The sequence below is a fragment of the Microchirus variegatus genome, assembly GCF_963457635.1.
Source record: "Microchirus variegatus genome assembly, chromosome: 17".
In the NCBI taxonomy this organism is placed as follows: Eukaryota; Metazoa; Chordata; class Actinopteri; order Pleuronectiformes; family Soleidae; genus Microchirus; species Microchirus variegatus.
Genome location: NC_139818.1, coordinates 9,847,396 through 9,871,802, shown reverse-complemented (window position 1 = coordinate 9,871,802; position 24,407 = coordinate 9,847,396). Strand labels below are relative to the sequence as shown.

Here is a 24,407-nt window from a genome sequence, read left to right as displayed (position 1 = left end):
TTACACAGGAGTTGATGTTTGATACCATCCCGCAGTCACAAAACAATGATCAACCTTACCGTATTCAAACAGATGGTCGATTCTTTGATATAATAACGATTAATTACGATGCTAAGGTTATTTCTTCGACTTAAATATTAAAATAAGAGGACATTTTCTATTAAACTTGCTGTGCTACCCAGTAAGAACATGTTAGGACCTGGTCCCAGTCATCTACTACCGCCACAGTGCGAGAATGAGTAAAAACAACTACAGAAACACAGCAGCACTTTCCGCACACCTCGAAAAAATAATTTACATAGTTGCTCAACGTAAGGAAGTATAAAATCCGCAGACATATTTAACATTTTAATCAAAAGCATGAATATAATTTAAAATTGAGAAACACTTGCCTTTTGTAATATAACATTTATCGGTGTGAATCGTTGTTGTGCATTTACCTAACCGGCTCCTGTTTGTTGTTTTCAACATGGCGTCGCTGTGCAGCCTCTCTACCTTATTTCCTATCCAAAGTCAGCTGGACTTGGCTTTAGAGGAGGCTACGACGAAGCAGGAGGAAGAAACTCTTGTGTTGCAGTATTTAAAAGACCTAGACGAGAGAGGAGACCTGAAGATACCAGATTTCCCCACAGGTTGGTCCATATTTAAGCTGCAGCTAGCTTAGTTAGCGCTATCTCACTCAGCATTCCGGCTGTCGAAAGTTTAGTCAGCAGCAGTACATGTCCGTACATGAGTCTGAGGAAATAAGTTTCTGTCATGCATACGGAAACTGTGTCCTCTGTGGGCAATAATTAATGTAAAAAAACGCGTTTGCGTTATTTAGACTATCGTTTTTGGCTTACATGTAATATCCCTGTAAATAAACACTGAAAGTGAATCAATGTCGAATATGTGTACTATACGCCACTACAGCCCAAAGGGGGTGTTATGCATTTTATTCTAGATTTATTTCACAGCTAACACTTTATTTAATTATTAATTAAAAATTAATTAATTATTTATTTAAAAAATAGCTTGTACTGCAGTGTCAAAAACAGTGGTGTCCTATGTGTATGCCCACATTAAAGTGTGTTGCTGTGGCTCCTTTTCATATAACATGCATATTACGTATTGTAGTTTCACCAAAAATTTTAACCTTTAAAACTTCACACATTTTCACTTGAGTAGTACTTAAATATCTAAAAATTAAATCCAAAGTCTAAAAATCTAAACAGATATTCATAACTGTTCTATTTGTTTTGCCCAATAACCAGGAGCAATCCCTCAAATGTGTCACATTATTCTGTACTGATGCATTACTGTTTACAAACCATTGACTGTCTGTACTTTTATGTTAGATTTTTTTTACTTAAAATTTGATAATATTGCTTGTTAAGATACAATATATTATTTTGTAATATATCATCCTAAGGTATATGCCATAAGCCTTTCTTAAAATAATAGAAATTGCATATTTGGAAGAATTAGGCCTTTTTATACTGTTGGGAAATAATTCAATGAATGAGTACAGGATTCTGGTGTCACTCAGTACAATAGAAGTGACTATGTTTGCAGTATCTCACCACACCAGTAGAGGGGGATCTACAGCAGCACATCATACCATAAAGAACATGGCCTAAACACAGGGCTGTATGTCTTTAATGTTGTCTTTGTCCAGGTCATTGTATCCTTAGGATCGTAAGATGGTACACAGTAGGTCTGCAATGATCAATTCTCCAACTATTATGATAATCAATTAACCGGTTTAAGTATTTTTAAGTAATCAAAACAAGTTGTCATTGTTAAATTTTGGTTTACTGGTTTATTTGCTCCATATTTTCATAATTGATTATTCTGTCGATTATTTTCTTGATCAATTGAGTGCTTGTTTAGTCCATGAAATGTAATAAAAATGTTGATCAGTGTGTACCAAACCTGGAAAGGATGATATTCCTGGATGTCTTGTTTTGTCCACAAACCAAAATGATTCAGTTTAAATAAATTATTTGTTATATGGAGCAAAGAAACTAGAAAACATTCACATTTAAGAAACTATTTTAATTATTGTTAAAAAAAATATATACTGTAACCGATAAATCAATTGTCTAAATAGTTGACAATTAATCCTCAGCTTGAGGATTATAAAATATACTTTCTACCAACAAGACTCAAAAATGGTGCTTGCTTTAAATATGTTGATTTTATATAGAAGTGCTCTCTGTCATATTGTACATCTTGTATTGCTGTAAAATGTAATTACCATTACCTAATTACCATTCTTTACACAGGCAGCAAACTATACAAAACTTAGTTTTAGGACATGAATAAGAGAAGGGCTGTGAGATCATTTCTTTTTGTTGCTGTTGAACATTAGTAATGTAGTAATGCAGTAAACCATTTCCACATAATTTATGCAGCAGATAAACTGTAATCTCTCTTAAACAGAGATTTCTTGGGACATTGAACTCCATACATCTTTCTAAAGATGGAAACATGAGGGATGTCTCCATCTGTTTTATCCAGGTCAAGTTTCACTGTGATTAAGAATTGTCTTTCATTGAAAACATTTATAAAGTACAGTGGGCAGTACATCCAAATCAGGAATGCCATAAGTTCATGTGGAGGAAGGACTGTTATCTTCAGTAATGTATTTTCATGTGGACGTCAGTGTGGTATAAGTATGATAATGAAGTGTCATGAATGTTAACAGACCCAGTCTGGAGTGCATGTGAGGCAACAGTGTAAAAAAAAAACGTATCAGACACAATCTCATTTACACTTTTAATAGCTTCATAATAACCTGTCTGTCTATAACTGTAATTATTTTAATAAACCCTCTCTAATTGGCTTTTTTCATGACATGAGCACTGTATCAGGCCTGAGACAGATTTAACCCTTAGGTATTTTGTGGTCACATCCATTAGACTCTTAGTGCCACAATGGACACAGTAAAGCATTTGCATACACTGTGACTAAACATATTTAGTAAGAAGACAGCCTCATGTTCCACTCTGATTTCCCCTCAGGCTTGGAATGGTTGAACACAAACGGGCCTCTGTCTTTGATCAAGGAGCTGGCTGGCAAAGTTGTGCTGCTGGACTTCTTCACCTACTGCTGCATCAACTGCATGCACATCCTGCCTGATCTGCACCAGCTCGAGAAGGAACACTCTGTGGAAGGTATGGACTTTAGGGACTTCCTTTAAAAGATCAGCAGGAGTTTGTAGGTGAGGGTTAAATATTCCCCCGCTATTTCATGCTTGTTATTCGTTTTGTAGGTTATTTAGGGTTGCTCCTGTTTCCCAAATCATTCATTCACTATGCATTACTAATCTGTTCAGGGTTGTGGAGGCAGATGGAGACAAACCCAGCTGACATTGGGTGAGAGGGCGGGTACACCATGCACATGTAACCGTGATAAATACAGCAGGGAAGATATGTTATCAGGAAAACACTGTTAGATTCGGTAAAGCGTAAGAGCTGAGCTAAATATGTCAAGATGCTGCTTTAAATATGCCCCAGTGATATCTGAATCCAATAAATAAAACAACATTGGGGTGTTAACGACCAGGCCTAGAGGAAAACAGATTACACATTAAACAAATGATTTAAAAGGTTCATTAAAACAAGCATGAGATGTCTTCTGGCAGTCTAGGTGTGAGTGATTCAAAGTAAGTCCCCTGCAGCAGGTATGATCAGGCTTATTATACTGGAACCTCCTGTGCAGAACCAGTCAGGATCCCAGGATCAAGCATGCACCCCTGCATCCCATCACACACTCCCATGCAAACATATACACGCAAGGAAAGGGAAAACACAACCATGGGGTTGTAACAACTACACTAAAGAACAAAATGTTACATTCCTGTAGTAGTTTAGATTTAAACTCTAATAAGTGAGGAGTCTGAAATACAATATCCACAGAAGGTTTCATTGACTCTGTCTTCAAATTTCTACTGACAAAATGTATGTGTTGAACAGAAGGAATCAGTGAAGAACATGATTTAAATCAATTCTAGCTTTTGTAAACATGGCTTCACCATGTTTTACTATTTACTTGCTGTGGATTATCTAATATTTTTCTGCTGCATTCTCACATGAGCTCACTTTGACATTTTGCAGGGATGAGACTAGGGGACTTGCAGGAGAATCTTGGGAAAACAGTGCTAAACCACTATCTGGCTATTCTTGAATCATGTGACCATCAAAATGAGGCATAAGTAAATCTCATAATCACAGTAAAATTATGTCATTCCAAAATATTCAATATTACAAATAAAAGCACAAAGAGGTAGTAATGCCAAATACTGTAAAATACCAAGAAATTAATGTTCAAGTGTAAATTTCAAACACACCCCAATTTATCTTCTCAGCTGTGTTGAATTCAAATTCACTGACACCACATTTTGCAGGTTGTAGTAAAGCTTCCAGAATGATTTTGAGGACAACATCAAAAATGGTCTGACAATGTGATTGAACATTAGCACATGAGATCCTATTTACTTATTAACTAACTCAATGCAAGGATAAACACTGGTCAGATATTTTTTAAATATTGCAGCGTTTGCAATTTAGAAATTGCATTGTTTCATATCTCAAATTTGTTTTGGAAATGAGAAACTGTGTTATATAGTTAATTTGGGTTGTACATGTATTTTCGATTAAATATTTAATTATTAAATAGAGAAGCAAAATAGGGGTAGGGACATTCATTTTACCTCAGCGTACTCCATACTTTCTCATTCCTACACCATTCTTTTGTGTCTTTAATTTCACTTTTTATTTTTTTATTCATCATAAATTCATGAATTAAATAATACATAAACAATAATACATACATATACAAGTACCCGAAGAAATGACTGGCTCCTGCTTGTTAACCAAATAAACAGTATCTTTCTGTAGCACATTACTGTTGGTGCCTGTGTATTGGATGGATAAAAGGAGAAAATATAAGGTGGTTCGTGCCTGCCAGCACAAAACACCAGTACCTTTTCAAGGCAGACATTTTGACGGGTCATGAATTAAATGAATGATGGTTGAGGTCCATTTTAACTTCCTCAGTTTCAGGGTTCATGCTGGCTCATTGTCACACTGTCATGGTTCTCCTGGCAAGCTGAACTGAACACAGCCATTGTTGATGTTATCAGTAGCACCTGTGCCTTTCCTGCTGAAATAATGTATGTCGAACTGTCTGCTGTTGTTTAAAAAAATGGCCCCTGTAAGAGGCAGAAGTCTGGCTTGCTCTAAGAGAAAAACGCTATTATGTGTCATGGGGCAAAAACAAATGTACATCAACTTGTCCTCATCTGCTCTAAGAGAATGAACGCCCTTATCTCGACTGTGAAGAGACAGTTACTAAAAATAATGTTGTAGCGCCAGTGTCATTGGGTACAGGCTAACTTTGGCCTGCTGCAGCTTGCTGTGTAGTTCCTTTCATTTTGGATGCATGTAAATCAAAGTTGTATCCGACTGACTCTGGTCCCTCAGGGAACCCGTCTCAGAAAACTGCGATTCACTTGTTAGTCAGAGTGAAGCCAGCATGCGCGCACACACACACACACACACACACACACACACACACACACACACACACACACACACACACACACACACACACACACACACACACACACACTCCACTGTAGTACCACCACACTGCATTATCAAACAGGCCTTATCTTTGGCACTGCCATGAGTACATTCTGCTGCTCTGGTCAGTGAGGTGTGGGAGCCACCCTGTCCGGTCACTCCCACCGTCCACCCATCGTCATTACAATCTGTGCTGCTTCTTTCCTGCTTGGCAGTTGCCGCGAATGACGAAATCCACTTCAGGCTGTGTGAGTGTTGAGGAAGTGTCCAGTAAGCAGCTCCATTCATGAAGGACTGAGGGCGTCTGTTTGCTGTATTATCACCTCAAATGACTTAAAATATACAGCTTTAACTGTTTATGTACTGTTGTTAGGGCTAGTCATTTTCTTTAATATCAATATAACAATATATATATAAATGTTTATATTCTGATCAAACACATAGCACATAAGCGGTGTGTTTTATCTTGGTGTTTTCTTACCATAAAAGTCATTTAAAACTCATTCTCTTGACATTTATCATGGTCATTATTGATATTGACTTTAAAAAACAAAGTGATTTTGCATTGCTGTGATCAAATCAACCACAGTCAAAACACACAGATAAACTGCTAAATGAATATGAGCAACTAATTCATTTACATTTTATTTGTATAGCGCCAGATCATAACATACAGTAAATTATCTCAAGGCACCATACATAGGCAACATCATGCAGAGCAGAGAAACCCAACAATTCACACAATGAGCAAGCACTAGGCATCAGTGGAGAGAAAAAACTCAATTTTAACAGAAGAAGAAATCTCTGACAGAACCAGACTCAAAGATGTGCAGCCATCTGCCTCGGCCGGTTGCGGTGAAAGGAAAAAGGGGGACAGAGAGGGGAAGAGAAACGACAAGAGGTAGATGAGGTAGAGGCGGAAGAAAGAGACCAGGAGCAGATATACAACAACTGTGTCAAGTTATATGTTTATACACGACGGTGAGAGTCAGTGATGACATGTTTATAGAACTACAATGTCATTTATATAAGCAGCAGCAGAGATTGTTGATAAAAATAATATTAAGCATAATAAGTCATTGTTGTTATTTTTAGTTGCTATAAGTGGTGTGCAGCTTATCAAAAGTTCTTAAGCAGGCCAGGACCCCCAAGGATGTTGTGATACTCAGAGTTCAGGTCCGGAAATGCTTTTCACAATTCAAAAACAATTTCAAAGCAATTAAATACTAAATGGTCTGTTGAAACGGGAATCATATTTTTATTTTCCAGTTTAGGCCATGCCATAGAAATAACTGCAGGCCCTGCCGTAATTAAATGTAACACTACTTGCTCACATTCTTTGTACAATAAGCTTAGTCAGAAGTGATTCGTGATTACTGAGAACTTTTTCAGCCTGAAGGCTTTGAACTATTTCCATAACCCTCACTGAGAGCGTGAGGGAAAACCAACATCAGGACCTTCAAGGGATTCAGTCACAGATCATATCTGTTTACTTACTTTTTACTGGAAAATCTTTGACGTGTGTGTGTACACATGGTGTATTTCTATCTTTTGTTAACTTGCTATTGATTGTTGTTATGCAACTTGTTGGCATTGCGATTAAGGGAAAAGACTCCATAGCGATATTCATGGTGATTTCTAGATGGAAACAGGTTTGAATAATTACCATCCTTTTAAAAGCTGCCACTTTCAGTCACGTAAGAGACATTGTACTGCTTTGAAAAGGACTGAAGTACAAAAAAGTAAATACGTGTTCCAAAAATGTTTTTTTTTTTAAAGCACTGTTCAAGCCACTTACTTTGTTTTGTTTGTGTCTCTCTTTTCTCTGGCTCAGATGGATTGGTCATTGTTGGGGTACACTCTGCCAAATTCCCCAATGAAAAGGTCAGTGGCTTTTATTTGTTATTTTACGTTTTGCAAAGGCTTTTCTGCAAGCGCTTTTTCCCCCTCTATTTTCATAACAACAATCTATCCACAAATGGTTTGGGAAAGCTGTTACACAACAATAATTTGTTAAAGTGGCTTTGACAGGAGCCCGGCTGATGGCTTTATGTCTCTCCCATGAGAGAGAGCGCTGTGATTGGCTCCAGCCAATGAGAAGCACAATGACGAGGCAAGTTCCTCCACTACTCGCTACTTTCAGCAAGACACCAAGGGCTGGACCCTTGGCAATAGCCTCCAAAAGCTGCAATACGCCCAGAACTCTGCAGCTAGGATCCTGATGAGTGCACGTACATACGGCCACATAACACCTATGCACTGGCTCCCCTTTTCTAGCAGGATAATATACAAGGTAATTCTTCTCACTCATCAGTGCATATACGGTAACGCCCAACCTCAAAGAGCTACTTGCTCCCCAAACCACAGCACGCTCCCTCCACTCCACCCATTCAAACTGCCTCCACATGCTCACGTCTGTGGAATGCCCTTTCGGACTCCTTGAGGGCACCTCAATCCAAAGAGAGTTTTAAAAGAGGACTTAAAACCTTTATCTTTAGCAGGGCTTTTGATAGTTAAATGCTTATGTTTTGTTATTTTCTTTGAAGCCTGGCTTTATATATATATATCCTTTTTTGAACATCATTTTTATCCCTGTAACACCACTGTAGAGATTTATTTTTAATTGTGCATTATAAATAATATTATAATAATAACACCAGTCCATCCATTTGTTCAACGTGCATTACCGCGTATGCACTGATGAGTGAGAAGAGTGACAGGAGAGACAAACACTGCAGTTAATATATACACACCGCTGCTGAATATGTCTTCCTGTTTTCCTTTTTCTGTGCTAAATATAGACTTACTGCCACCTGCTGTTAAGGAAAGCGATTTCCTCTCATACAGGTGCAGAACGTTAGACGCTGAACGTCGATCGGCGTAGGAGATGTGTGTGCGAGTGCAACTTTTTTAGCACACATACCAGTCTAAAGAAGCTTTGATTTGTCGTTACCCTTTGCCATCGGCTGATTGTCGGTGCAGTGTGTCTAAAGTTCTAAAGTGCTCTGTCATTTGAAGTTGGCAAAAACAGGGCATTGCCAGTAATTTGAGCCACTTACATGAGCAAAAGGTAGTTTATGAAGGTTGAATGTAGTTAGATGTACACTAACGTTCAAAAGTTTGGGGTCACTGATACAATTTTTTTGTGTTTTCCCTTAAAACTCACACTTTTATTCATCAAAAGAGTTGCAAAATAAATAGAAAATATAGTCAAGACATTGACAAGATTAGAAATAATGATTTTTATTCAAAATAATATTGTTGCCCTTCAAACTTTGCTTTTGTCAAAGAATCAGCAAAACTGTTTTCAGCTGTGCTAACATAATTGCACAAGGGTTTTCTGATTAGAAGGCTATTGGATAATCATCCAATAACCTTCTAACGCGATTAGCAAACACAATGTACCATTAGAACACTGGAGAGATGGTTGCTGGAAATGGGCCTCTATACACCTATGTACATATTCCAGACATAAACCAGACGTTTTCTGCTAGAATAGTCGTTTACCACAATAACACATTAATATTTAGTGACCCCAAACTTTTGAACGGTAGTGTACCTTCCATATAGTCAGGGCAATAAGTTTTTTTTTCCCATCTTTTACCTGTTTTGCAGGTAGAGATGACCACCTTTCATAACGTTTGTTTTTGCATTTATGCGACATAGATATTGAGTCTCATGAATATTTTTGGATTGGGTCTAAATTAAGAGTCTGATTAGCCCTGTAGGGGCATCATAATTGCTTTACCACTCTTAAACAGCTATAGTATTAAATGTGTAATGTTGCACCAGTGTGATGATTTTTTTCATACAGCTTTGGACTTCTGTTCACATGTGTGGAATTGTATGGATTTTAACTATAATCCAGCAATGTATTCAGAATGATTACTCCACATGTTCAAATATGTTAATTATATGTAAATTAAATTCAGTGTATTCAGTTTTTTTTTGGTATTTGACACCTTTCTCAGGTGTTGGACAATGTTCGCAGTGCCGTTCTCCGTTATGACATCTGCCATCCAGTGGTGAACGACAGTGAGGCCCAGCTCTGGCATGAACTGGAGGTGTCCTGCTGGCCCACGCTGGTCCTGGTTGGACCACGTGGCAACCTGCTCTTCTCCCTGGTGGGTGAAGGCCACCGCGACAGGCTGACTCTTTTTACTGACACTGCCCTCCATTACTACAGGGAACAGGGTCTGTTAAAAACTCACACAGTGGGGATCAAGCTGTACAGAGACTCCCTGCCACGAAGCATCCTGTCTTTTCCTGGGAAGGTGGCTATAGACATCAGCAAGAAAAGATTGGCCGTAGCAGACACTGGACATCATCGGATTTTAGTTGTGGATTCTACTGGGAACCTCTTACATGCCATAGGAGGTAAGAAGTGCAATACAGAATATACATACACCTCAAGAAAAGAACAAAATCCTTCATGTGTTAATTCTTTGTGGATCTCTACAAATAAAACAAACACTGTAGCAATATTGAGATTTTAGATTTGCTCACATGCCTCAATAACCATCAGAGAAGCCACATGGTTGTCTTGTGTTGTCCCAAGACCAACGGAGAGGCTGGCAGCAGCAGAGACAATTGCATGCTGGTAACTGGCATTAGGTCTGGACAAAATGAGGCAGGAAAAAAACTCACACAGGACTCATTCCCTTCTTTTTGTGGGTTGATTTTTACCCTCTGTCACAGGGCCTGAAAGTGGAAGACAAGATGGAGACCTGTTTGAAGCATCCTTTAATTCCCCTCAGGGCGTGGCCATTAAAGGAGATGCAGTTTATGTCGCTGACACAGAAAACCACCTGATCCGAAAGGTATTGTCCTCTACTGTCTTTACAAAAATATTATTTATCTTGGTGACTGTCCCTGCTTCATGTCTGACCTGGTCTCTGTTTGTGTGTCTTAGATTGACCTGTTAGAGGGAAGAGTCAGCACTTTAGCTGGTGTAGGAGCTCAAGGCACGGACAGAGAGGGCGGGGCCATGGGACTTCAGCAGCCAATCAGCTCTCCTTGGGATGTGACTCTGGGCACTGTTGGTGAGTGTTGTGGTGCAATGTGGAATCCTGCAGGGCAACATTTTACAGCAGTTTATTATCTGTCCTCTCTGTGCCTGCTCTTCCTTTTACCGAACTCTGTCCTTCTGTTCTGCTGATGGTATACTTTCCGCATGCCACTGTACAATCAATAACACCAAAGATAGACATCAGCCCCTTCTTTTAAATTGCCCTGCCATTGTTGTTGTGTTCATGCTTGTTTTGTAGGTCATAGTTCAGGCAGATTGACGAGACGGTGTAAGTGACAACATTTCACGCCCTGGTTCTGCTGTGATCACAGCCTGCTGAGGTGTTTTTTTGGCATTACATATTTATATATGCTCCGATGAAAAAAAAAATCACATTATTTGTACATAGTATATAGATTGCAAGCTTTACTTGATCCACTTTTACATCACACACGAAGTTCATGCCGTGTGTTTCAATATTGTGAGCAGATGGTTGTCTTCATTTTTGAGATGATGATAATGAAACTAATTATGATTTTAAATAATACATGTATCACATATAACATCTGGGAATCTACAAAGGAAGACAGAAAAATTGATTGAGCTTATAAAGCTGTTAGAAGTGGGAACTGGGAAGTAATTAATGGGAGACACTCCATAAGCCTCTTTCACAAATCCTTCCTCAACCAAGACTATTAATTGTATTTATTCTTTGATCCACATTCAAAGCTCAGCCCATCCTTACAACTTGTTTTTATTCAGACTCCCGTTTGTTTGTATTGATTTATTTTATATGAACCAAACTGTTTTTCTTTTTTATTAATCAACACACAAAGCTTTTTAAACTGCAACTTGGGAATCTCTTATACCCCCTTTTTAAAATGTGTTTATTTATTTTTATTTTTTAAATCTCAAAATGTAAGTGTGCATCTTCTCATCAGCCTTTACATGTTGTCAAACATCACTCAGACAGACCTGCAGAATCAAAATTGACACACACATGCTGTACCAGCAGGTCCCTGGGACACACTCATGTACTCACCTCTCAACTGTTGCCTAATTTAGCACTGCTGTTAATCACCCCCTGCTCGGGCTGTTATAATTTATACATGTAGAAACAAGTGTATAATGTACCCATATCAGAAGAAAATGATTTTATTAAATAAAGAAAATGTGTGACAAAGTGACATAACAAAGTATGATAAAGTGAGATTCCTCAGCCTATAGCGACATTCTATTCTAAAAATCTTGGCATCAAACTCAGACGTATAAGTCCTGTTGCCAAAACTTTTTCTCAGTTGTTAAGATCCAGTAAAAACACACATGAACTGAGCTTCTGCAGTGATAGACTGACACTTAACAATACACACACACACACACACTTTACAAACATAAACACACATACACATGGTGGAGGCAATTTGTGGTTCAATGTAACGTGGACGAGCCAGGGATCGAGCCACCAAGCTTCTGGTTACTGGATGAGCCATTTCCCCTCCTCTGAGTCATAGACCTTCATCACTCTGTAAATAAAAACACACAGAAGATGGAGGTTGGATGGAGTTGTTTATTTTAGCAGTGAGGAACACTGTAAAGATCAGCAGTAGCAGTTTTGGAGGTTTGATGTGATAATCCTTTTGCAATCAGCACAGTTAGCACAAAGATCATTTTAGGCCATGTTCTCTGTATTGCATTGATGGGTGACTCAACCTGCTGCTTTGAAACATCACACACTGGGAGGATGTTCTATTTAAACCTTTTAACTTAATTTAGCGTTGTCCTTTGAGAGTACGTTCAAACACTCATTGCATATTCATAATTCCTCCACCATGTAGATGAATAATTGACCAGATCCAGAGGACCCTACACCTTTTTGCACCACATAGTGTCACTGATGCTGTCAGCGCCTGTCAAATGTGCCTGACAGTCCACCACATGTGACCAAGAAAGGCTGAGTTCTGCCCTGCATTAAAAATACAACTGAGTTGCCATGAGACTCTAAGGGTTGTCTATCCATCACGGTGGGCGCACTGTCACAGCCGAGTACATACGCAGTGGCATATGGGTTTTGTCAGACAGGTTGCTGCTGTCAATGAAACCTGCAGATCTCCATCTCTCACTCATTTATGACGCTCTTGACACTTTCAATACACAGATGAGTTAAAAGATTTAAAGGGACACTGTGTAGTATTTATGGGTTTATATAACCCAAAATCCACTTTTGTATACATATTCGGTGCTCCTGCATTGTCTAGTCGCTGTATAATATTCTTTTTTTCATTTTCGTAGTGTTTCAAAAAGTCATGTAAAATAACATGGTCACAGGCCGCGGTTGCATTGCCACGACGCCATGTTTCTACGGGAGCCTGTATAGACAAACGCGAGAGAACAAATCAAGCGTCGCTTTACTTGTAGCGGAGGTCCCGCCTCCACTCTCTCCTCTTCGTCTGCTACGTCCGCGGTAGCTCGCCCTCTCCCTCGCCTCACGAACCTCATCTGCTGACACGGAGGAAGACGACGAGGACGACATTTGACCGGCTGAGGATGACATTTGACCGGCTGAGGATACCGTAGCGCTCAGGGAAGGGAGGGGGTGAGCAGAGGAGCAGTTCCTTGTTGTAAATTTCAGCCTCTCCTCTAGATGGCACTATAAACTACTTACTTCACCTTTAAGGTTCAAGAGATGTTGAAGTTTACATCCTGAATGACTTCTTTTTATACATTTAGGTCAAACAGTAGCTTGTGGATGGTCTGGGAAAAATCCAAAAATACACGTTTCCTGTTTGTACTCACTGTGTATACTGTGTGTATTTTATTTACATGTGTAGGTGGTGTTGAAGACAATGTGCTGTGGATAGCCATGGCAGGGACCCACCAGATCTGGGCTTTGTTTCTAACAGATGGAAAACTGCCCAAGGGAAGGTGAGAGACTGGTGCATGACCACAAACATGGCCACTTGACCAACAGGAACCTTTTAAAACCCAATAGATGAATCTAAGACAAACACAAATAAGAAATTTTCCCCACATGTCTTTTTTTAACTGTACCTGTCTGTGTGTATCACAGGAAATCAATGACAAATTTCCACAAAATAATAAATTCTAGCCTAGTGGTTGTCAAAGATAAAGTGTCTATGATGAATTAAAACAATCTTATTTGACGACCGATTTGAACACAATGTGTGATTGTCTTTCTCTTTTCTCTTTTTTTTTTTACAAAACCAACAGTGAATCCAAGGCAGGGACGTGCCTGCGATGGGCAGGTAGTGGCAACGAGGAGAACCGAAACAACTCCTATCCTCACAAGGCTGGCTTTGCTCAGCCGTCAGGCCTGGCTTTAGCCCCTGAGGAGCCGTGGAGCTGCCTGTACGTGGCAGATAGTGAGAGCAGCACCATCCGCACCATCGCACTGAAAGATGGAGGAGTCAAGGTGCTGGTCGGGGGAGAAAGAGACCCTCTGGTGGGTATATAACAGTTGATGAGTGGATGAATAGATACTGAAGGAATTTATAACGCTTAACTATATAATCTAGAAAAAGTTAATATAAGATTGTATTTATATTGTATATACGTAGATGTTTTCCTCAGAACAAACCAACAAAAAGGTCTGTAAGTAAAGCAAACCCCCACCCTTTATTGGGGGTTTGATTAGAACAATTCATACACTGTAAATAAAACACTGGGTCTGTGATATCTTCAGAACATATTCATCTCACCATTAGACCTTTTCGGATTGAAAACTCAAATTTGTTTGACTTAAGAATCTGCTCACTCGCTGCACCAAAGTCCATAGAGAAGAGCAACACATTTAGTCTTAGTTCAGATGAACTAAAATGACAGAATTTTACAAAACAAGTCAAAAGTAGACCAGTAGCTGTAGGTGAGTGAGCAGTTTCCAGGAGGAAAAGGCTAAGATATTGAACACTAGGACAGGTCTTGATTTAATCAGGTGAGCCTTTTGTACAGGGAGAGCAAGCCTTCATGATGAGACCAGTTCTCTGTGCACGGGGTGCACACAGCATAGTCGGCAATGACCATGCGTCGATACCGCAAACAGTCAAGCATCAATTACCCTGCACTATCACCTTAAGGTCCATAAAGTTTCGAACTCGTATATAGCATGTGGTTGTTTTTGTCCACTTCAGTGTTGTCATAAATTGAAAAGCGACTTGAAAAGAAAGTGTTGTAAATTGAAAGCCAGTCCTAAAAGCAGAACTAAATAACCTCTTTTCCAGGAGTTTCAGTGCTGATACATCGCGTACCTGGCTCTGCCACCATCCATCAACCACAAACATGCAATGTGAATGTTGCACAGTAATGTACTACAGTTCCTGCGACAGAAAACAATCACACGTCATTAAGGGGTCATTTCTCTATAGATGGAACATATTGATTTTTTTAAGCCATAAAAAACAGCTTGATTGTTTGTAACTGAGGCAAAGCCTAAAGAAAACAATCGTTTGGAACAACCTCATATGTACATGCTGTGCTGCAGTTTTCCTACCACTGTTGTGTGCAGTATTTTCTGGAGAGTACCAAGAACTTGAAAGCTTGTTGTCAGCCAAAGGGAATTATTAGTAATTGACTGGAACACAGTTTATTTAATGTGGCAGTGATCCAACATAAATCACTGATATACTGTATGGTTTACTGCCTGTAGACATTTCAGCTCTTTAACTTAAACTAGGAAACATAGTTTGTAATCAGTCTTAAGTAATTGTGCATTTAAAAATACATTACTGTTTCCAGTCTCCATTAGTTAGTTCTTTCAGTCTTGCCACACAGTTACTTTTAATTTTTATTTTATTTAAATGCCTTTGTTATCAAGTGAAAGAAACGGCAGCGTCTTAGCACAGGTAACACTGTTGCCCATTCTCATGAGGCATATTAGCAACACAGCCAACACAACATTAGCGTCAAATCACAAAGACGGAGTTTATAATATAGTCACATATTTAATTATGTTAGAAGAATAGACTTTTAAATATCTAAACATCTTTTTCACACAGTTGTGATTGTCTTTGAGCACCGCTGATGTAAACACAGTCACAAAGTTGTTGAGAATTTCTGTTTTCTTCAACTGTCCCTGAAAAACATTGTAATTTAATCTGCAGTAGGCAAGATTACTGGAAAATGTGTTAATTGTTGCGCGATCCACAGATTGTTAAAATACAGATGAGCATCCGAGACAATCAAAAATTGATGTGTAATTGAACGAACTCCTCCGAGAACTTTACTGCCAGGGTGATTGAACTGCTGTGGTATTCGTCCTTATGGTATTTTGACCAAAACATGTCACAGACATGTTCATTAGGAGAAATAGGGTATTTACAGTCCTTTAAATAAATTTTCCCCATTCTTCAGTATTGGACTGAGCGCTTCCTATGCACAGTAAACACGTACAAATTACTGCTGCATCACACTCAGTAAAACAATGGACTAGGGCTCCATATAACCAAGAAATCATTCAAACAGAAGTATATTGATTTGTGGAAAAAACAAGACATTTGAGAAAATCCATAATTTCGAGGTTTGGGAAACACAAATCAAAACCTTTATTTTTTTAATCGATTCATTGATAAAATAATCTAGAGGTTAATCAATTATGATTAATGACTCATGGTTAGTTGCTGCCATAAAATGGGCAAACAGTGATGGTGAATATTTGAACAAAGTCCTCCTGACATTTTGAACAAAACCTGCTGATGCAGTAACAGATTTTTCTCTCTTTTTATTGATTGCTGCTGTCGAGTGAATACCGTAGCCGTGGAGATTGTTTTCTTAAAAGATTGTTATCTCTGTTTTGTTTATTGAGCTGAGTGAAAAGATGTTTATTTATCTTCTTTCCAGTTTCTCAGAAACTGGTAGTTGTTTGGCTCTAATTGTCATTTGTCTTTGGGATCACATTGGCCTTTAACAACTGTTTCCAGTTTCCACATAATTAGAAAACGTCCCCTGCTGTAATTTTTAATGACTTAGTTTTGTGCTTTTCTTCTCAAGAGTGATTCACCCAACTACTTTTTACAAGTGGATATGGTGATTTAAGATATTGTCATCTCTATTGTCACACTGAATGAATTATTCAATAACCTCCACCATGATGATGTCAGTTCTTGTATTCATCATTTCTACAAGGTTTCAGCTCATTGTTTTTTATTTCTTCTTCTTCTTTTCAAAAATAAATGCTTGAAATTTGGTTTGAGGCTGTTTGCAAATGTTTACTCTTGCCTTTGAACTCGTACGCACCAATGTCACAAGTCTCAGTTTGGGAATTTGTACTCATCTTCATCCGATCTCTTTGTCTCCTTTCAACCAGAACCTCTTTGCTTTCGGGGATGTAGACGGGAAAGGGGTGGACGCGAAGCTGCAGCATCCCCTCGGCGTTGCCTGGGCTCCTGAACAAAGCCTGCTCTATGTGGCCGACTCCTACAATCACAAGGTAATTGCTTTGTGTCACAAGGCTGCAGTTCAAAGCAGCATCACGCTCATATTTGATGCTTCTCTCACCGTAAGCTATCCTTCAAGTTGCTGAGTGGCGACAAAAAAATTGACTCATTTTGATTATATGGTGTTCCTTTTTTTTTTTTTTACCATTTCTTTATGCCTGTGTGCTTTAGATCAAGGCGGTGAATCCAAAGACAAAGCAGTGTTCCACCTTGGCAGGGACCGGAGAAGCTGGAGTTAGTCTGGGACCTGAATTTGACAAAACCTGCTTTAATGAACCTGGAGGAATCTGTGTCAGTGGTGATGGAAAGCTGCTTTACGTGGCAGATACCAACAACCACCAAGTCAAAATGCTGGACCTGGTCTCCAAGACTGTCTCACTGGTCAGTCATTCAAAATTTAATTTGTAAAATTCTTAATGCCTCTATTTAATTCTCACGCCCACATTTCTCTCCTGTCCAGTTTCCTATATCCATAGACTGCACAGACTCTGCACCAACAAAACCTTCAGCTCCTGCCAAAGCCCCCATACTGCCCAAATCAGCTGCCAGGAAAGCAATGCCACCAGTGACAGTGTCTGTGGGCCAGACTCTCAACCTGTTCCTCACCTTGAAGCTTCCAGAAGGAAGCAAACTCACAGAAGAAGCCCCCAGCTGCTGGGCTCTCTCTGCACAGGGTGAGACAAAGTTCATTCACTGTTACAAATGTCATCAGCTTTGCGACTGAGAATTGTTTCATGCAATTCTCAGTTTACAATCAGAGAGGCACAAAGAAATCAGAACATAGAGTAAAGATGCTGAAATAATGACACAAAATGAATAGTAGTCTAGTTTCTGTGTTGTTAGGGTAGTTCAAGCCAGAGTTGCAACCTAAACTTGTTCTCTACTGCTCTGTTCTCTCAGCCCCTCCTACTTGGCTTTATTTTGGTCTCTGATCCACGATCCTGTCAAAAAATAATGGAAGTGAATGATGCTTAACCTTCATGTCATTCTCACTCGAGAACAACCCACACCTGGGATTTATTGTTCTCAGCTGAGGCATGAAAAAACAGATCAGCACTCCACCATTGAGGTTATACTTGGGGTGGATCATTTCAAATATGTTAGAAAGGCTTTATTTGAGGTCCTCTGTTTCATAATCAACAGCAGTCTGACTGACCCTGGGGTCAAGCATGAAGTGGGCTGAGATTTGTCGGTGACGGCTGATGGTCGGTTCATTAGGTTTGGAACAAAAGTGTCTCCATCGGTCGCAGTGATACAGTATGCAGCGAGAGATATCAGGCGAGCTATTTTTAGTACATTTTGATAAGACGACATGCCTGGGTTCGCATAATTAGCTTCGAGGCTATGTTATGTGATCCTCCGCTGCTGTACGACTGTATCCAGTCTGGACTTAATGGTGATCAGATCAGAGCACAGGCAGGAATTTTAATGGATCATGTTAGAAGAGCTCGCCAGATCTAAAGTGTATTTTAGTGGCTTTTCAGAAATGGCTTCCCTGGGACATCATGTTAGGCATCAGCTTCATTAATCACTGCTGACAAGGATTTGCCGGACTCTCTGGCGTAACATTTTCTCACAGTGGATGTTCTTGCTTTTTTCCCCTCTGACTTTGATTTATCCTTTTAGTGCTCATGCCCTTTCTAGATGTGTATTTGTTTCTAAAAATAACTCAGAAAATCCATGTCCTTGCCCTCACTTCCTCTGATTCAGTGGGGTTATGTGGGTTTTGGGTAATATTTTAGCCAATTCCATTTAGCAGCGCTGTGTATTGCTCTGACTCCAGCCAATCTATTAAGCAGGGTGGACCTTGCAGTCCTGCACAATACATTTTAGATGTCTGACATTTTTTATACAAATACATTTACTTTGTGAATGAACTGTTGTCAAAATAAGCAGTGGTCATATTTTGTATGAGTCACCTCCAGCCAAGAGCAATTGTATTTTGCACATTAGTTTTTTTAATGACATGTAAATGGTGACTTTTGCCGCTTTTCCACTAGATGATCCCACATCACCATGCATCACCTTGCCACGGCTCGACTCTTAACAGTTTGGTTGGTTTTCCATGACAATATAGTACCTCCTCAACGTGGGCAGGGTGACTTGATTTTATACACTAGGCCTGGGCGATATATCGATTTTATCGATTAATTCGAGCTTTTTGTTCCGGATTATATAAAAAATAAAAACATCAACAAAAAAACATATTTTCTCCTCTTACTACAGCGTACCTTTTGCCCTCGGGAGCTTCCATGCGGACCCGCCCCCCCTACTTGTTTCAACTCCGGACATGCACACGAATGCACACATAGTGACAACATGGCTACCGCAAATGAGTGCGAGAATGTTGTTCCCATGAAAGGACTAGTATCTTCAGTGATTTGGGAACTGGTTTGGGTTTGCGGCGACAGATGTGGAACAAGTGACTGAACGCTGCAAACTTTGTTTAAAGCCCATTTCAACAAAAGGCAGTAGCACTAGTAGGGACAGCACTGCTGATTGCTGTATGTGACTGTATATCAGAGTCTTTGCTCCGGAGACCTCCGACACAACGATCAAGCCGAACTTTAGATCATTTAAAAATATTTAACAGTCCCACAAACGTGGGTTAATCTCCGACAATTACCAGGGAAATGTCTAAAATCTCAATATTTAACACAGTAGTCTGGTCTGCGACTGGCATCACACTGTCGCTGTATTTTAGTCCAGAGACTGTGACACAGAAAGGCCATATCGCCCAGCCCTAACACACACAAATTAGTGACTATTGACTTACAAAGCAGTCATTTTTCAGTGTAACTGAATCATTGATTTTTTCAGTACTTTCTGCATCACCGGAGCACTCCGCACAGACAGTCATTGAACTGCATACAGAGGAGGGGTTTGTGATGCGGTTTGCCGCTCAGGATTGTCGGCTTTCAGCAGTGCTGTCGCTAAATACATCAGACTCATCCGTTAAGATTAACTTTTAAGTCTTTTTTAACTGATCTACAGTTTGACATTGTTCGGTTTGATTCTTGCGTCAGACATCTGGCTCATGACTCTTCCTGTGATGGCACTCTGACCAATCAGTGGCCTGCAGTCTGACGACATCACGCATGGTATTGGCTCACTTGGAACCTCGTCAGAGCAGGTACTAAATAAAGTACCAGGTACTATTGCTATTGGCAATGCAAAAAAAGCAGCGTGAGGCGAGTCGAGTTGTGCCCAGACCATGTAGTGGAAAAGCAGTATTTGTCTACACCTGTAATAGCTATAATTAGCATTCACTTCCAAGTCAGATTACTCTGTTACGGTTATGTATATCATAGATATATGATAGGTCTTTCCTAGACATGGGCTGTGTACATTTGTGTAAATACACACAATATGACAGAAGAACCAGACCCTTGTCATGAGCTGTTTTGGTGGTGCACCATAACACTGTGGTGCAGGGAGAGAAAGAAAGTCACAGAATGCATCAGGTTCCTTTTTATAGTGATGTGCTATTAAACTGAGAAAACACATTAAACAGTCAGAGCTGAGCAGGATTAAATCATGACATGAAGAGTCACACAGTGCATACAGTGCAGAGACTCCTCTGATCATTTAGCTTCAACAGCTCATCTGAGTACACTGAGCTGACAACAGTGATTGACAGGGTTGAGGCCTCATTTTGACAGTGTCTGTTGAAGAGTCAGCAACCATCTGCATCTTTTCCAGCATGACGTTACAATGCGCACATTTTAGCAGCAATCTATAATCGCTCACTTGCTGCACAGATTGAAGTAGCGACTGTAATGAAATATATAAGTGTGTGGGCTGTGTGGGAAAATGGCAATGGGATAGCAATCTTATTACCCGTATACCCACTAATTTAGGTGGAAAAGAGATATGAGATTTACATATTAACTGCTTAGGTCACAATGGCCTCACAAAATGTTATGGCCCCTTGATATTGAATTTAATTATTAAATTATATACTTTTTACAATGCTGTCCAGTATTTCTAAAGTGGGATTTTGGAAGTCTGGTCCTTTTTCATCGATTTCTTTATGTTTTAACCACCACAGTGACGTTGTTAACTTTGGGTAAAAATCCTGCACAATTCCGGTGAACACCAGTTACATAACTTATATGAAGCCCATGTTTACCTTTTTAACATCACAAATACTCAAATACTTGTTTTTCACAGGTAACGAGTGGCTGCTGGACAGTGAGGTGGTCACAGGTGAGGTTCTGGATCTGTCGAAGCCGGTCCGCATCTCAACCAAACTTCCATCTGTTTGGAACGACTCCAAGAGCAATCCGAGTCTCACTCTGAGTGTCTGGGTCTATTACTGTATGGAAGCAGGAAAAGCCTGTATGATGAAAGCGGCCTCCTTCACGCAGCCTCTTCAAATAAGTGGCAGTCCTGCAGAGGAAGAGGTCACCGTGACATTGGCTCATACCTTCTAAAGCCACTCACTTGTTTTGGTCAAAACAGCCACAAAGAAGCCGCTTTGTGAGATAATTCCGTGTCATTGTCACCTCTGATCTCAGCTAAATCCATCTCCTGTTTTGTTCATAGTCCTGGAGAAAAGACACAGACGCCACTTTTATTTGAACAAAAATATGCTTCATATCAAGTTGATTTCTTTATTTTCTTCCAATTGAATTTCATCTCAAACAAATTTAGAAGTGCTGTCTATGAAACTTGTACATTAGTGCTGTGATGCTCGAGACTGCGCGTGGCTGTCACCGATCATAAAGCAAATGCATGTGTCTCCAGGCGCTTTACAGCAGCACAAGTGTACTGCAAACAAAAACACAGCCTAAAAGTCCACAGAATAGTATTTATGCAACAAACTTTCCAGAACAGATCGTATTGGTTATGTTGATGAAAAATCCACCTTATTTATCACTTAATGTACTTCAAAAATCAAATCATCTCTGTAGATTTAATGAGTATCTTTTGGAAGTGATGATCTAATTTGGCGATGATGGTGCTGGTGATGGATGAACACACTGACACAGATTCTGCAGACGATTCAAACTCTTTTGTTCACTGGTGAATGTAAAAATATCAAAGATACAAAGACACAGAATTAGAAGAAGTCTCCTGTTTTGTGCCAGACACAGTTCCCATGAAAAAATAATGCAAAAACAAGACATTTAGCTTCGTAATACGAGACATTTTAGTTGACTCATGAAAAAGAGGCCTTTTCTCCCTTTTGAATTCTAATATCGAGTTGTGTCCAGTTTCTCATAAATGCACCGTCTCGTCTTTGATCTCAGACTAGGCGAAGATGTAATAAGTGGAAAAGGAAGGAAATGAAACCTTTATATATTTAAAAAAAATCTATGCAGAGACTCACTTTTTTATTATCATGAGAATATTAAAGATGTCTCTCACACATCCTTACTTGGGACTTTATAAATCACATATTCCTATTTGGATGTAACTATTTGGTACTATATTGATAGTTCCTCTTTAGCTAATATAGAAACATTGATAACCATGTGTACAAATTGTGCTGCTTATGTATATTTATGTTGCGTTTATTCTAATTTTGCAACCATTTGGCGCCTCCTAACCATCTCTTAATGCAGTGTTACTTCATCAGCCATGCTCCAACACATCTGATTCAAATGAACGGTTCGTTATCAGACTTCTGCAGAGCTCGATGACGAGCATTTGAATCAGGTGTGTTCGAGCAGGGAAACATAAACATTCAGGACACTGAGTCCCCGATGGACCAGGATGGAGAAACACTGGCTCGAATGGTGAAGAAGCTGCAGGTATCACGGGATTAGGTCTGACATTGTGTTGAATTTAATTATGAACCAATCATGTTGGTGGAAAGGAAATGGAAGGTTTTCGCTCAATTTGGCAAATTTAGACAGAGCATGGCAAATTGTCTCATATTTAAGAAACATCCTCAGCTTCCCATCTCTACTGCTGATGGAAACTCCTAGTATCCCATTCCAAATAGTTAAAAAATAACAGTTTAATCCAATTTTTAAGCAGGTGTTGGACCAGTGTGAATGTATTTAACCAGCATTCAGCATTGGTGAGAATAAAAACCAATGTGAACGTGATAATAAACTATTAATTGATCACATTGATCGCAGTTAGCTTAGCCCTGAATGTTACTTTTTTCAAGGTGCTCAATTTTTAATAGCAACCTAAAATCACTCACTCACTCACTGTTAAATTGTGGTTCAATATGTAGCTACTAACTTGAGATGCCGTTAGCGTTAGCATAAATATAAAGTCATTTATGCTAATGACTTTTTAATACAACCTAAAATCACTCACTCACTGTTAAACTGTGTTTCAATATGTAGCTACTAACCTGAGACGGCGTTAGCGTCGCTTTTAAGAATGTCTCATTTATGTTCTTAAGAAACGGTAATTAAGTAACTAAACAGCTCATGACCAAAAGGAACCTGTAACGGACGAGTTGCTGGTTCAAGTCCATGCCAGGTCAAAGTGCTGGAGTAGCCAAATCCCATTGTTAATTGGACACTCCATTGCACTCCTAAATGGGAGGGTTACATACAAATCTCTCCTAAATGAACACCCCTTAAGAGGGAGAAGCCAAAAGAAAGACAAAGTAACTGAATCTTTTCATATCATGTCTTGAATTTGATACCAAACACGCTGGTGTTTGGTATCAATGAGCATCATTGGTATGGTGTGTTTACAGTCATTCAGCCTGGACTGTGCCTTCACATGCATGAACCCATTTGTCTACAAACATGTTCATTGTCTCTCATGTTTACACTCTTTGTTCTGTGTGACCGATCACTCTTTTAATCACAATTATTTCTGACATGTGGAACTTTTTTTTTTTTTTTGATATGCACTGTAACATATTGCTGTTATGCAAGTGCTGAATGAAGTGCCTGTTTGCAATAAACGAGGGAAGCGACCTCCGGTGAACCACTGACACTGGCTGACTGCTGCTTCAGCAATGAGGACACTGTGGGATATTGTATTAAGAAAACAAAGTCTTATTAAAATCTCTCCATCTCCCTCCATGCGTTCATACACTTAATCTCTTCTCCACAAAAGGAACATAATAGGGAAGAAGATGCTCTAATGATGAGACCCTGCCATGCCTCGTGCATTTTGTTGTAATGTAATATGATGATGATGATGATGTGGAAGTCGTTATTGTCATTTTCCCTTATTGCTTTTCAGAGTTATGAGCTCTTGTCAGGAACGGGACCGCGCAGTGTTTCGATTGTCATCGCCATGTCATGTCTCATAACGTAATTGAACTTGTCGGATTGTTTTCATTTGGTTTGGATCACTCGGCCCAAGTGCCTGGGAGACGGTGTTACTGTAGAGATGCTATATGAATAGACTGTATCAGAAGCAATAATATATCTCTATTCTTTTTTAAAATAAACTACT

The 24,407-nt window shown here is 39.4% G+C and overlaps 1 protein-coding gene across 1 annotated transcript; it reads left to right on the top strand.

Annotated features, from left to right (window-relative positions):
• Positions 1-469: 469 nt before the first annotated feature.
• On the top strand, positions 470-21,572 carry nhlrc2 (NHL repeat containing 2; the record flags this gene model as incomplete). The annotated part of the gene is made up of 12 exons (XM_083903909.1): positions 470-632; positions 3,006-3,158; positions 7,405-7,454; positions 9,542-9,947; positions 10,269-10,390; positions 10,483-10,612; positions 13,407-13,500; positions 13,807-14,038; positions 16,895-17,017; positions 17,196-17,405; positions 17,485-17,698; positions 21,198-21,572. 12 exons carry the CDS (start codon positions 470-472, stop codon positions 21,458-21,460), a joined length of 2,160 nt encoding a protein of 719 aa, XP_083760035.1. The 3' UTR covers positions 21,461-21,572.
• Positions 21,573-24,407: the final 2,835 nt, after the last annotated feature.